Source organism: Lissotriton helveticus, chromosome 3_1 (assembly GCF_964261635.1).
Source record: "Lissotriton helveticus chromosome 3_1, aLisHel1.1, whole genome shotgun sequence".
In the NCBI taxonomy this organism is placed as follows: domain Eukaryota; kingdom Metazoa; phylum Chordata; class Amphibia; order Caudata; family Salamandridae; genus Lissotriton; species Lissotriton helveticus.
The window spans coordinates 1,205,568,924-1,205,584,795 of record NC_136061.1 but is presented as its reverse complement, the minus strand read 5'-3'; the positions used below and the strand labels follow the sequence as shown (position 1 = coordinate 1,205,584,795).

The following is a 15,872-nucleotide window of genomic DNA, read 5'->3' as shown; positions in this document are numbered from 1 at the left end:
TTTCCCAGCCTCTTCTCTACATTAAGCAACCTTTTGCGCTCAAATCTGATGGGCTTGGTGGAATCTTTTTAAGGGCGAGAGGTTGTTGCTGCGCTTGTTCTGATGTTAGAAGAAGTAATTACAAAACACATGCTGTTTGTGTTACTACAACCTGTCATCATTTTTACCATAGACTAAACATTCAAAGTTGTAGGATGCTTAACTTTCTGATTAGATTTTAGGTGCAACGTAGAATTTACTGAGTCCACTCCAAATGTTTTGTTTTTAGCCAGAGGACCATGAAGCAGAACCAGAAGAAACTCCACCAGCCACTTTGGATGAATTGAGAAATGAGGTACTGATCACTTCCCACAATGTTTGACTTGAGTTGGTCAGCTCTGCTAGTCGTCCTTTCTGGGCATTCAAGTGATGCCCACGTGTGTAGGGGACTGGACAAAGGATATTTGCAATGGGTGAGGATGGGGAATAGTACCCGGGAGCCTGGACAGCTCTGCCTCTAGTTCTGACAACACAGTGGCAATCTGTAGCATACATTATTTCTCACTGCAATCTAAAGCATGCATTGATGGGATTGCTGACTGTTTTCTATCTCTTTGTTTAGGTGTTGCAGTTTGGAACTAATTGCCCTGAATGCAATTCCCCAGCTAATACCAATATGAAGTTAGTACGTATCCTTTGTGGTAATAGGATTAGAAATATGCACATAATGGCTTATGCCATGCTAAGTGACTAATACAAAGGATGAAATCTGCGTTGAAATGAAGACTACAGCTACAGGTCTGTGTTCTACAGCTGAAATGCCATTTAGATGTGAAGCTCCAGCCAAGGTTTTGGGCCCTGAATTTCTATTGAATATTTCTCTGCGGGAAGGAGTAGTTTAGGCAATGCCATTGCAGTACTGTGGGATTAATAGTAAATTGTGGCATATGCTCAGGATAGACTGAAAGTGACTTCGAGTGAATAGTAAGTAGGGCTATAAACGGGCATGCTACGATACGTGAAGAGATTTCAGCAAATGTGCTTCTGGTAGGCAGTGAACACAATTAGGACCCAGCTCTTTTTCATTTTGACCAACCTAGAAGTTGCATCTCATTAAAATGGGGAGGATCAGAGTAATTCTGGCACAAGAACTGTTTGATAGAAATTCCTTGTCTGTCTTTTCTGATGTTTTTTAAACCACTGAGTTATTGTGAAACTGTGGGACTTGCAGTGCCCAAGAGATTAATTTCTGAAGCTGCCCTTAATGTGTTATTTATGAAAACCATTGTCCTTTGTTTGATGTTAAACACCTCCCTTGCCATGTCTAGAGATACCTTCTGTTTGAGTCCGTGCTTGTGTCTAAGATATCTTGATATCACTTTTTCAAATCCTTTCAAAACAAGTATAACTTTGATAGTGTCGTACAGCTGCCCTCTTTAGATTGACCAAAGTCCACAATACAAGAGTGGCCCCCAAGTTTGAATACCTTTTACAGCCTTGTTCTTCAATTAGTTGTGCTGTTGAGATTCAGGAGCTGTTTCCTTAACTCTCCTTGCTGCAGAAATCCCACACTTCAAGGAGGTGATCATTATGGCAACAAACTGTGATACCTGTGGACATCGGACCAATGAGGTGAGCTGGGGATTCAGACCTTTAGGTCATTTAGTGTGCTTGGTTTGTCGTGGTGTTAGCATGGAATTTGGCCATAACTGGCACACTACGCATTATCACAATAGTGGGGCGTCCTGGAACTACCAACATATAGATCATGAATTTGATGTCCTAGGTCCAAGTGCATTATCCTCTTGCATTGCTCCATCAGATCAGGTGAATGTTTAGATTTCTGGGCTGAGTGTGTAGACCTGCCTGCTGTAACCAGGGAAGCCAGTATCACCATGGCTCTTCTGAGATGAGGTCCCCATTCCAATTGTGAGTTTGAATGTAAATGTTTTTATTTTTCTGTCATTGACCTTCAGTGTGACCTCATGCAATACCTCATCTTGTGTGCCCTATCATCCTTTACACTGCCTGCTGGATCTGTTTCCAGGGTTTTGTTCTTCTGCAGCATGCCAGGCTCCTCTTGTTGCTGTGCTGCATGTCTGATTCACATTGTAGGCTTCTATTGTTTGCACACTCCTCAAAAGTGGTGGTGGTAAAGTAGCTCTGTGTTACTAGTTGTTAGACCAAGTGTGATGTGGTTGTGCTAAATAGAGGATGTTCACCACTGCATGATGGACTGTTTGTCCTCGGTGCTTTGATTTTTACGAATAATTCTTTTGAGACAAATGTGGCACTCCTACTGTTTCGAAATGCTTCTAGACACTAGGAGCAGCCTATTTTGCTGTTTCAAGTTAATGTCCAGCCTTCCCCTCTCATTGAAAAAGTCTAATAGAATCATGAGCTTTAGTGTTCTGAAGCCTAACTAAGACTGTGGTCTAAATCATAGAAAACCTAAGGGATCATTTCAGAGTTATTTGACAAATGAAAGATATTTGTACTGTGTGGACACATTGGATTTGGGATGCGGAACGCTTCACGTGCAACGAGAAATGGCCAAATGCAAGTGTAGTTACTAACTAGTACCAATAGGATTCATTTCTTTGGAAGGTTTTCAAAGTGGGTTTTGAGTTTTTGCCAAAAGGAGAGGAGGTTGATCTTGAGTTGGAGATCCTCTGGGACGTTATAATTTTTTTTGTATAATTCATAACTTTTACTGTTAACATTCACTAGAAAATGAGAGATGATAGAGGTCTGAATAGCATGAAAGCAACTCATGAGCTATTGCAAAAATGTAGCTGTATCTTCTGATGGATACTTCTACCTGCACATTCCTCACCTGTAGAATAATCCCAAATGTCAGACTGGATCACGAAGCTTAAAAGCTCTAAAACTTCCGGTGGGAGGGCGGAAGGTGGGTGGGGGGAGGCACTGTCTTCTTATTGATGCTATAACTGATGTCGGGTGAAAAAACGAAACTATTTCCTGAGTTTTAATTTTTCGTCACAGAAATGTAACAAATTATTGCAGTATAATCTCTCTTTTAGAAGCTCTTGGCATCAAGCCATGTAGGGACTGTGAGACAGATGTTGATTACTGACCCACAGTTCAGTTGTCTTTGGTGCGTACTTTTAGACCATGACTCCCGATCTCCGCACCCGAAGGCCATCGAAGAGCGTGAGGCCAAATTGTTCAAGGTCCAGGACCATCATGCCTGGCACACCTGTCCATTGGCAAGGCCACTCTCCGGATTACCATCCTCGCATTCTGTGGGCAGACGGAGAAGCACAAAAACTTACGTCCACAAAAGGTAAGTCTCCAAAACCCCTCCATCATCCACAAAATCTTCATATTCAGAGCTGGAGATGCTCGTTGTGGAGCCGGCAGATCCTCCTCAGAGCAGCCCAGTGCCAGTGTCTCCAAAGAACAGGAACAATATTGATCACATCATGCAATGCCTTTGGTGCTCTGGCTCTATCATTCCTAGATTTGCTGGCACTAAGGCCCTCTTAAACGGAGTTCCCAACAACAGGCTTCAACCTGGTGGTGTTCCCGAATGCCATGTATGCTATTTTTGCCCACACCACAATGCCATCCGCCACACCCCTGGGTCCATGACACTTTATGGCCTGCCAAACTTTATGCCTTTTGCCCCGATTCAAATGCCGTTATGTTTGTCTTGCACTAGCTTCTCCATCTTTTTGTGCGGCACTCGGCTATGCAATACCTTAGCTATTATGGCCTGCCAAACATTATACCTTTTGCCCCGATTCAAATGGCGTTATGTTTGTCTTGCACTAGCTTCTCCATCTTTTTGTGCGGCACTCGGCTATGCAATGCCTCAGATATTCAAGCCACAAAATCCACTGATGCTGCTAACTCTGACACCGAACACAGACCCATTGGTGCCGCCACCTTCTTTTCCTGAGACTATACATTGAAACGTGTCCAGATGGGAGACCCAGAAACTCTTAAAGCAAGAGGAGTCAGGCTCTGGATCACCACCTTTTTGAATCGAACTCTGATCCTTTGAGTGATGGTGGGAGAAATCAAATCTATGAGCTACCATGCCTTTCATGAGCCAGTAGACTGAACACCTCCTTCAGAGATGTAGTTGGAGCTCCCTACAGAGCCTCTCACCCCAGAAGTGATGTCCTTCCACTTAGAGGTTAGGAAATCTTCTGAGGTGCTGGAGATGCAGCTCCGGATGGTAGATGTCAAAACGAATATCCTCCAGGTTCTCCTTCCATCTGCATCATTGTCAGAACCCCTGTTTCTCTTTAAACAAGGCCTTGCTGCACCTGGTCATGGCAGCCTAGGACAAGCCCACCTCCCCATTCGGCATTGGGTTTGGTGGCACCGTACTACCTTTTCTCTTTGCACATCCACTAACTGAAAGTTTGGTTACTGAAGCATCCTGCTCTTCTGGACAGTCAACCTGCACCTTCCCTTTGTGCTGATATGTAATCAAAACACCTGGAAACGTAGAGAAAGAAAACATTTTCAAGCAGGCAGCATGGCTCTCAAATCCCTCAATGCCACTGGTCATGCCTTATGGGAACTAGCCCACCTGGTTAACCATCCCCACCAACGACTTGGATGGCATGAGGACCCACTTCCAGGTTGTTGTGGGAGATGAATAATGCATCTTGTTGCATTATAAAATCCAGCCTGGACGCTGTAAACTCCATGGCACATGCCATGGGTAACTCCGTCTCTTGAGATGAAATGCCTGGCTCCAAATATCCTCCTACTACTTGGATGTGCAGGCTAACTTGATAACTCTCTCATTCAATGGAGCTAATCTGTTTCGGGAGAGAGCTGTCTTCGCTTTGGAACAGTGAGAGGATGTAGCCTAACTACTAGAGCGGTCGACCTCGAAGCTGGGGAACCGGGTTCGCATCTCAGCAGGGAAGCTCAACATCCTGTGATTCTGGGCAAATCACTTAATCTACCAGGGCCTAACAAAATGAATGTGTCCGTCTGTAACGAACTGGTTCTCATGTGAAGTGCTCTGATACCTTCGGGTCGAGTTTGCGCTATATAAAACTCCCCCCAATAAAGTAAGGCCAGGCCCATCCTTGGGATTCCCTACAGCCTCAGCCAACTGGGCACTATCTCCAGTTAGAGCATTTTTGGGGGTTTGCAAGAGGATTCACCTTCCACCAGGGTTAATTCTTGCAGCCCCTGAAAATGCTGGTCGGGCAATACCGGGGCAGATCCAGAGGTAAGGGCTGCAAATCCCTCCAGCTAGGCACCTAATCCTCTTCCTCCCTTGCAGGAAAGCAGGTCTAGTTTGCTTCTCCGAACCCTTGTGGAGCATGTGGGGGGTGGGGTTGTTTCAAGCTAAGTCCTCCTTTCTGCCAGCCTGGATAGCCATTACTTCGGACTATAGAAAGGGGTTACACCCTACTCTCATCAGAAGCCCCATCTGATCCTGCCTTATCCTCTGCCAGACCATCTTTCCATCCTGCTGCTAGAAGTGGGAGCACACCTCCTGAAGGGAGCTATGGAGTTTGTGCTACAGCCGGATATGGGACATGGATGTCCATATTTCCTAAGAGAGACAGTGGTCCACTTCCGGTGGACCTCACAGACTTGAATTACTTTCTATGGAAGAAGTTCCAGATGAGGACTCTAGCTCAGGTGGACATTGGAAGCTGGAAACGTAATGGTGTCACTCGACATACAGGACCCCCCATTTCCACATTTAGGTGCTATTGTCCCATCGGAAGTACTTGCGCTCTGTAGAGCATTCTAAGCCCTACCAGTTTGTGGTACTCCCATTTGGTTAGTCATCACCACCATGAGTCTTCACTAAGGTTACGGTTGGGTTTGGGCCTATTGGACATGGCCCTTTAAGCAGGGTCACCACAGATTGTTTTGCCTTCCTTTGCTGAACCTGTTTTTGTTGGAGTTTAGAACTCCGTGCACATTTCCCCTGCTAACCAGCGATCGTGTTCGTGCTCACCCTTGAAAGCATGGTAAAATTGGCCTAAACCTTCTTGGCACGTTTAATTTACTTGTAAGTCCATTGTATATGGTAATACATGTACATTGGGCATGTAAATTATGTGCTACTAGTAGGCAGCCGATTCATTGGGCCACCCACTAAAGTAGCCTTTTAAACACGTTTCAGACCTGCCACCAGCGGTGGCTCCTCCGCTAATTTGGAGCAGTGTAAAAAGGAAACCTAAAATGATAGTAGCGTTATTGTTTTAGTTTTCCTCCTGCTCGGGTGCGGGCGGGTTGGCCGGGCTGGCCAGTGCAGGGGAAGTATTTAAAGCATCCTCTAAAGTGCACATGACGATTCGACCTGCCCAAGAGAGCCGGTCAAACAGTCATGTGCACTTTGCATGTTCCACACCAGGCTGTGTAATGCAGCTTGGTGGAGAAGATGCAAAGTCGCCAAACTCTTGTCTGAGCGTCGATCCAATCACAACGCTGCTCACGACAGCGTTGTAATTGGACAGGTGATTCTGGGAGCTTCCTGTTGCGGCGCAGAGGGGACTGAGCAGAGGCAGCAGCACCCAGATACGTTGGTGTATGTTTGTTTTATTCCCCCCCCACGCCTAGCCACCCATGCTTAGTAGCGGCCGCTACTGAATGCCACTGCAGCCTGTACTTAAGTTTTAAACTGACATATAGACCTGGAAAAATAAAATTTTTTGCCGGGCCTAAAAATTCCTTTTTAATACTTATATGTCACTCTTGAGTTTGGCTCAAAAAGCTCCTAGGGCAGGGTGCATTGTATTAAAAAAGTAGGACATATGGGTATAATGTCCTGGCAGTGAAAAGTTGCTAAACTTGTTGTTCGGTGTTGTAGGGCTATCCTAAGTATCCCATAGACTAACACGGTGGTACCCTATTACACTTTATAAATGCTAACTTCAGTTTGAGACCTGATGGAGAGATGCTGTTTATACTGTAATGAATTGTAATTTAAAATCCTCTTTAATGGTAAAGTCAGATTTCAAGTTACTATTCTGAAAATGCCACCTTTTTAAATTTGGCAATTTTCTACCCTAATCAAATGTGCCTTTCTGCCAGTGTCCAGAGTCACAAGACTAAAAATGTTTCTCTTGTTGTGTTTGGTGCATTGCTTTCTGACATTGAATCAAAAGAAACCTAGGGGTGAGGAGAGTGAGTTCTCCTGACAGGATGACTGGGGAGGCGCTTCACCCTGCACTGATTACACTTCAAAGGGGTCTGACTGCTACAGACACAAAGGAACCTGATACCAGGCCTGCCCTTGCCTTTGTCCCCTTAACAGTTTGGAGCAAAAGCAAGAGTAAGGGCATGAACTGACAAGAACCTGTTTTGGGGGAGTATCGGGGAATGCCCACCACACAAAGGCAGCTGCTTGATATAAAAGTAGGACCTTCACATCCTCTCATCAGAATACTCCTGGACTTGTGGAAGATTCAGAAGGACTGCCCTGCAGTCTGAGGAAGAGTGACTACACTGCTGATTGTAGAAATATTGGATCTGCTTGCCTTGAACCCATACTGTCCAGAGTGACAGTCAGTCAAAATACTTTTATTCGATTATTTAAAATCATAAAAAGACACAAGTACAAACAATTTATATCATATAAACAGTCAACAGTAAGCGTCACAATTTAAAATCCTATAAATTCAGCTAATACAGAATTGCCAGTTGCCCATGTGAACCCTCAAAGCAGTATTTTTGGTGGCCATCTCCTTGGGAGATGATTCAGTGAGTTACAAGCCGCTATTCACCTTATTTTTCCCTAAAAAGTGGGTGTTGAGAATGAGACTACTTTTCTGTCTAAAGTAGTGACTATCTTTCATTCATGCCAGACAATGACCCTCCCAACCTTCTTTTCCACACCCCACCCTTCGAAGGAGCTTCATAGGCTGAATCCTAGGCACGCGTCTGCTTTTACCTACCCATACTAAACACATGGGACTGTGTGACCAGCACTACTTTGAGTACTGTGGTTTCCAGAAATGCAAAGCGGACACTGTCAAGATGGACCATTCTCTGCATCAAGACACATTGTGCAAGAAAAAACTCCCAGAAGGAGTCGGGGCTCATTCCACCAAGGCAAAATCATCAACTTCTACCCTTGCCAGAGGAGATCCAGTTGCAAAATCTGCAAGGCAGCCACGTGGGCATCCCTATACACTTTCGCCAAGCTGGATTCCGCAGTACATGGGGATGGCCATTTGCCAGTTCTGTTCTGCAGGACTTTCTTATTTAACCATCCTTCAACGGTGTACTGCTGGTGAGGAATATGCAGGTGGCAGTATGCATCAGAAGAAAGTTACTTATCTGCCATGATGCTACTCTTATCTACCTGCAAATTCCTTGTTGATCCCATCTGCCTCCCCTTTTGATAGAATCAGAATAATCTTTATTCGTAAAAAATGCTCAATATAAAAACATTGCAGTGTTTGGTCCTGTAAAAATGAGCAGCACGCAATGCACAATATAAAATCATCATCACAATACATCGCGGTATTGAGTCATTAAAATAATATATCCACATAAAATCTCAATCGTAGTAAGCACCATCTTTAACAAATGACGCATTAAAATGGCCAACTCCATCCGCTAGTAGTGAATGTCTTTAGACCCAACTATTCCACCCATAGTCAGGTTAAAAAGTGCATTGTGCAAAAATGACTGAAAGAATGAGGAAAGAGCTCATCTTATCATAATCTTCGCCAGGCCATTCCATCACAATAAATCTTGTGCAGATATATACATTTAAAATATATAGATAGGCCAATGATCAAATTGAAGAAGTACATTGTGCAAAAGTTAGTGAAGGGATAAAAGAGCTAAAAAATACTATTTCCCCACTCGGGTCCTCAATCTCATGGCAGCATAAAAATTGTATAGATCATCAGACATATATTCAGTTTGTAAAAGCTGTTGGTAAATCAGGGCAGATCTGCGTCTCCTAATATTAGTAAATCTTAACAACCGGATTAGAATTTTATTCCCAGGCAAATTATAAAGTTTACAAAAAAACTAAAAAAGTGCAGCATAGACTGCTCTGAACACGAATCACAGGGGCACAATTCAAGGGCAGAGTCCGAGTGGGCATCCGTTTGATGGATATGTTATAGGGAATGTTCAATAAGGTTCCATTAGGTTTGGAACTTTACTACTTACGGTTTAGAACAGTCCATCCTTACCCCTTGAAGGCTAAGAAAAATGTATGGAAACTGATGTTGGGCACTATATGGTTTTGGTGACCTCACCTGACGTCATTTCTGGCATTGATGCCAAGCCTGCAGCCCCCAACTAGTTATCCCACAGTCCTGGAGATCTCCGATGAGGAAAGCGTCTAAAGGAAATGTTCAAAGCTTTAACACCAGGGTTTTGTACCTCAAATCTTTACCACACCTGGCAAAGTATATGACAACCCCCTTTAATTCATTTGGTTGGGCCTTTGGAATCACTACCTTGTTAGAGGAACGGGTAGAACCTTTAGTCATAAGACTGGTAAACACCTAGAGGAATGTTCAGGCTATCATTCAATAGTTTTAGTCAATGTGGATACTAATATCTTTATTAAGATTCTGACAAATAGATTGGTTAAGCTGTGGCCTTACGTGATTGAAGCCAACAATGTGGGTTTTCTAAAAAGGCAGACAGTGTGATGACGAGGGGCACACTTCATTCTAAAGGTATCCTGTAAAAAAAATTCCCAACTATTCTACTGCGCTTTGATGCTAAAAAGAAGAATGATGGTGAGTTTGCAATATCTGACAGAGGTTTGAAGAGAGATGGTTTAGCATGAAGATGAGTGGGGGGATCCTGGCAAATTACAGTGCTCCAGAAGCCTGTATTCACCATAGTAGCCTAACACTGTGCTCCTTTAATCTCCTGAGGGAACAATGCAATGATGTCCATTCTTCCATCTTCTCTTTGATGTAGCTGTAGAATTACTAGTGATTGCAATCTGTAAGCTGGAGACAATTCGTGGATTCACATTTGGTCGGGAACAATATAAAGTCTGCACTTTCGCAGAGTATATCTTATTGATTTTGAAAAATCCAGAGATCTCCCTCCCCACGGTAGTTGAGGCCTTGAGGGATTTGACACTATCAAGTTTTAAAGGTATCCATTAAAAGTTGGAGATGCTCAACCTACCCCTCACAATTATTGTGACATATCAAATTAGCTCCTTATTCCCATTTGGTTAGGCTATAACATCAGTTTAATTTGTATGCCTACATGTAACCAATAATCTACGGCGATTGAGTACAGCAATTTGATCAGAGCTAAAGAAACAACTGAAATAGATTTGGCTAAGTGAAAATCGCTATATATTTCATGGCTGGGACAGTACCATCATTGAAATTAAAGTTTAACCCCACCCCCTATACCCTTTTCACTCTCTCCGTAGATATCCCTAAAAGGGAAGTAAAGGATCTGCAGGTGGACTTGGTGACGTTTGTTAGGGCAGGTAAAAGACTTAAGAGAAGTGTATCTTAGAAAATCTGCAAGAGGCGAGGGTGGGTCAGTTTGCCAATATGTCTTGCACACTACAGAGCTACACTTGTGATGGGACTGCCCATCATAAGGGGTGTAAAGATTCGAGATACCCGTTGATCCTGGTTTTACACTTTTTGGTATACAAGCAGTCAATCTTTAGTTGGCGGCATCAACCATAAAAGTTACAAACAATACATCGATAATCCTTAAACACAGGTTAGAATACAGTAAAAATGTTCAAACAGTAATGGATTAAAAATTCCTCATCGTAAACACATTTAGGAATGATGAGCACACCCACAGTACTAAGTCAGCTAATCAAGGCCCGGGTGAACTGACTATTACTGCTGACAAATATACACCAACAAAGTGATTAAAGGCCTTTCATGGATTTTCAACACTTAACCACTGATTTAGAAAAGGAGCAAACTCCTAAAACAAACATGTAAGCTATTGAGTTGCTAAAATACAATCAGTCTTCGTTACACTTCCTAAAACCTAAACATTTTAAAATCTGTTTGAGAAAGAGAATACAATATAGCCTATAAAATGTATGAACAAAGTGCAGCAGCAATAGTGCAGAGGCCCCATTACAAGGGCAGGAGGGTGTACTAATTCCCCGAAGATGAGCATCTCCTTGAAAACACAACAATCTCCATGCGGTACCTTCCCTGAAATGAAACAGAAGAGATCTTTCCCAACTATTGTGTTTCAGGGCAAGATGAGACACTTGCTCCGAAGATGCTGTGGTCACAAGGTAGTCCTTCACAGAACATTCAAGAAATTCTTGATCCCATCGTTGGTTTAAGCAGAGTTCTCTGAATTTGCCTTTAACCAATAGTTTATCCGAACTATGTTGAGCAATTCAGAAAATAAATCCGGCAGACCGATTTCATTGAAAGTCCTGTAAACATAGTTCAACAAGGGGAATAAAGAGGTCCCTATCAAGTTGAAAGCAATCTAGAATAACCTTCCCGTTAAAACTAGTGTCAGCTTTGGCCCAAACACCAACCTATAACAGATTATGTTTTGGACAGTATTAGGTTGGCACCTTTACTAAGTTCAGCTCTGAGTGTAGAATAAAATGGGATCTAGACAGTGGGAGACCAAGAAGACAACTACAAATACGATTTGCATCGATCTGAAGATCAGATGTATTATGGTATCCCCAAAGAGACTCAGAAGCCCTACTAAGTTTCATACATGAAATATTCATCTGGAGCTGCCACGACTCTCCTGAGCTATGTGACCCTAAGGTAGCAAAAGTTATTCACACAATTCTGGGCCTGACCCCCAACTGTCATAAATGCCATAGCTCTCTTCCCTGGGCCGCACACCATTATGTGCAACTTTCCAAAATGTGTAGCCAAATCGAGCCTGCTCATATATGAGACACATGATTCGATTAAACTACATAATGCTCAGAGTCCTAGCCAGTAGAACATTATTGTCAGTGTAAAGTAGCGCCAGTACCGGAGTGTTAGCAATTTTTGGCAGGTCATTTGTAACTGTATTCAAATGTGGGCATAGGTTATTGATCTATAAAATAAACATGTGTGGTGCCAGAAATACACTCTTGGTGCATTCCTCGAGCCAATGAAAAGGTATTAGTGGTTTCACCCGCAGGACCATACCACACAAGGGTGATAAATTCTCATGCAAAACCTGTAGGAAGTTTACAATGTAGTTTTCAACACCCATATCCAACAACTTCAAACAAAGCTTAGGCCTATTAACGGAATCAAAAGCTGCGGACAATTGCACCGCAGGGATCTACCTTGAGCCCTCTGCTGTTTAATATTTACGTCACCCCGTTGATGCATCTTGCAGAGGAACTGGGAGCGAAGATCATTGCTTAAGCGAATGACACCCAGCTCCTCTTCACTTGGAGGGAGGCAGATGTATCCCCTGTCCAGGCCAAAGCCTGTCTAACGGCAGTTTTTGAATGGCTGGCTCTGGCCCAGCTGAAGTGCAACAAAGAGAAGTCAGAGGTTCTCTTGTGTGGGTCTTTTCCCCTGCAGTTTAGCGAAGCCCTCTGGCCGACGCACTGCCCTCTACCTAGCTCTGTGGGTAAGCCTGTCAAAAACCTACGTGTTTGGTTTGACGAGGAACTTAGGTTCTCCACACAAATAAAGAAACTGTCCGGACAGTGTTTTGGTACATTGAAGATTCTCAGGAAGTTTCTGCCCCTGCTACCCAGGGCAGCCAAAGAAATGGTCACGCGTGCACTGATTCTTTCGAGCCTAAACTATGCCAACGCACCGTCTGTAGGTCTGCCAGACTTCCAGCTGAGGAAGCTGCAAGTTGTACAAAATGTGGCAGCCAGAGTTCTGCTAAACTTCGCCGGAAGAACTAGTGTGAAGCAATATTTGCTGGACCTACATTGGCTTCCCGTGGCCCAACGGGTCAAATTCAAGGCTCTCACCCTGGCCCATGCAGCCCTCCATGGTTCGGGTCCCCTGTATTTGAGGAATCGCTTCAGTTTCTATGTGCCACAAAGACTGTTGTGTTCAGCCTCTCAGCGGTTGGCAGTGATCCCTCGGTTTCGTTTGGTAAGAGTGGGGGGCAGCTCTCTTTCAAGGCGGCTCAAGCCCGGAACGCTCTGCCTTACACACTACGGAACACTACTAACCCAAGGTTGTTCAGGAAATTGCTAAAAACTTGGCTGTTTGCATAAACGTGTCGCTCTGTCCAGCTCCTTCTCTCCATCATTTGGCTTTCAGGCCGGGACACTCTTGAGTAGCCGCGCACGTTATAAATGATATTAACATAACCTGAATGCCAATTACAGAGGGCAGTGCTTGGCAGAAATATATTTGCCCAAGATCAACTGTAAATGTAAACATTGTTCCACTTTATCTTTTCCTGGACAAAAAACATATTGAAAAAGAGACAGGATATTATTTTGGCAGGTCCAGTCTCTATAGGTCATAGGCAGGGTAATTTTCTAGCGAATTAATGTGCTGTCTCTGAGAGAAATCGAACAATAGCATTTATGCAAGTTCCTATCCCCTTTTTAAAGATAGGGACAATGGTCAAAAGTGTCCATGGTAGGGGGGCGTGGCTAGCAGCCGAAGATGGCGGCAGCATAAAGGAAAGGCTCCGCGGCTGAGGCGGCCTCTCCTAAGATCCGACGAATAATCCGCAACAATTTTTCATCCCCGCAGGAGGGACCCGAAGCCCAGGACCGGGCGGTGCAAGCGGCTGGAGGCGGCGTGACAATCCGACGCCTGGAAGCCGACTTCTGGCAGGGCTACGGAACGGCCCGCAAGGCGCGAGCAAGCCGGGGACTGCCCTAGTAGTCCAGCCCAACAGGAAGTGAAGTGGCCCCGGGGAACCCGCGCCGGAAGTTCCCGCCGATCACCCGTCCAGCTGGTGGTGCTTAGAGACTCGGTGAGTGTACCGGCAGGACCGGACCCAGCCCACGACCGGGAGTGCGGAGACGAAGACCGGCTATCGCTCCCCTGCTCCTCAATGTGCAGATCATGCATGATGGACAATTTCGAAGAATGGCGATATTGAGGTGAGCCGCCATTTTGTGGGGAGCGAGGGACATTACTACCGGGGCCCAGCCTGCTTCCAGACTACCGACACCGCGCCCGGACTTATGAGCGGCAGCGGACGTGGCGACGGATGCTGAAGGCGCCGCATTACCGGCGATATGCACCCAGGGTGAAAAAAAAAGACCACACCTAGCCTAATTGACTGGGGGAAAACATCGGAGGACTGTAACCATCGCCCACACTACATTGCAACCCCCCCCCCCCGGCAGCGCTGGCATCACGGGGCGAGTGGCACTCGGGGAGCAACTGGGCATTCTCTAGTGGCCTGACGGGGTGTGAATCAACTCCACAATAACAACGGGCGGCTGCCTCTAAAACGACTAGGAACGAGGAGAAGAAAGGCCACAGGTCATAAAGCTACGCCTCGCAAGTGAGCCCGACCGGCAGTATCCGGGACACTCCCTGATCGATACAAATGATGGGGGAGGCCTAATACCACTACACAGAGCAGAGATACGGCGCTCAAGGACACTCGGTCTCTGGGTTGAACGGACTAGGGGCATCTCCCATAGACACAAAGAACGGGACACATCCAACATTACTCCTCCTGCAGTCCCCACCAGGCATAACGGGGCGAATACGCGATTTTCTCATCACAAGCGATTCAAGACCGATACTCCGCCTCCTGCCCGGCCACAGACGCAGGTTGCAACGTCGGCGACCAAAATCAACCGCAAAAGGGGAAAACGCGGTCCTCCGTCGCAGGAGTGCCCGGGGACCGCGGGAACAGCAGACATGGCGGGGAAGAACCTAAAGAGTGGCACTACACAGACTCGGATAGACCGATATGCCTGCGACAGGCCCGCTGTGTCCCCGACGACCGGAAAAGAGATGGCTAGTAAATCCGTGGAAGTGCCGGGGAGCAAAAAAGCGACACTGGATGATGTGATGCAGGCCCTGGCGCATCTGCAAACGACGGTGGGATCGATTTCGACCGACATTACATTGATCAGAGCTGATTTCCACAAAATGACGGAAAAAGTAAACGCCATGGAAGTGGTAACAAAATCGCTAGTGGAAGATGTGTCTGAACTTCAATTGACGGTGGAGAAGTTGGCAACAGACAATAAGGTACTACGTGAGAAGCTCGACGACCAGGAAGGGCGCTCCAGACGGAATAACCTCCGCATAATTGGTGTGCCGGAGTCGGAAGGCTTGAGAGCCATGGACTTATACGTGGAGAACTTGATCACAAATGAACTGCGACCAAAGGGACTGTCCACATTCTTTTCGGTGGAGAGGGCACACCGCGTGCCGGGAGGCCAACCGAAGCCAGGAGCGGCCCCACGACCCATTGTTGCTAGACTATTCAATTTCAGGGATAGGGATGTCACTCTACAGGCTGCCCGGACATCCCCCTCCTGTTAAGATCCAAAACTCCACAGTGGCATTCTTCCCTGACTACACGGCTGAGGTGGCACGCAGGCGACGGACGTTATTCGAGGTGAAGAAAGAACTCGGAGCGAGAGAGATCCCGTATTCCATGCTCTTCCCGGCCAGGTTGCGGGTAGTTGCCGAAAATAAAACATGGTTCTTTGATAACCCAGAGTCTGCGCGGGATTGGCTGGAGGGATGGAGAACAAACGCCCGCCCTCGGCGAACTCACCGGCAGCAGAAGGATCGTACAGCTGGACTTCATCCGGAATCCCAAGCATCGGGTGGTGAGGGAATGGACGAGGGCTTAGCATTGAGAACCGACGCGGGCGAAGAGGATAACGAAGAGCAATGACTTCCAGATTTACATTCTATTGAATTTACTGTGCTGCACGCCTAAAGCTCGCCACTGGACACTGGGCGATGGGCCTCCGGGGAGAAGACTGAGGGGCCGCTGACCTCGGAGACTCCTTCGCCCCGGCG

General features: G+C 45.7%; 1 protein-coding gene across 1 annotated transcript in view; it reads left to right on the top strand.

Annotated features, from left to right (window-relative positions):
- ZPR1 (ZPR1 zinc finger) overlaps positions 1-15,872 on the top strand; it is a 67,493-nt gene that overhangs the window by 26,772 nt on the left and 24,849 nt on the right. Inside the window, exons 7-9 of the mRNA XM_078681864.1 lie at positions 269-334; positions 602-668; positions 1,541-1,611. Of these exons, the coding sequence (XP_078537990.1) occupies positions 269-334; positions 602-668; positions 1,541-1,611 (204 nt within the window). The remainder of the gene's footprint in view (positions 1-268; positions 335-601; positions 669-1,540; positions 1,612-15,872) is intronic.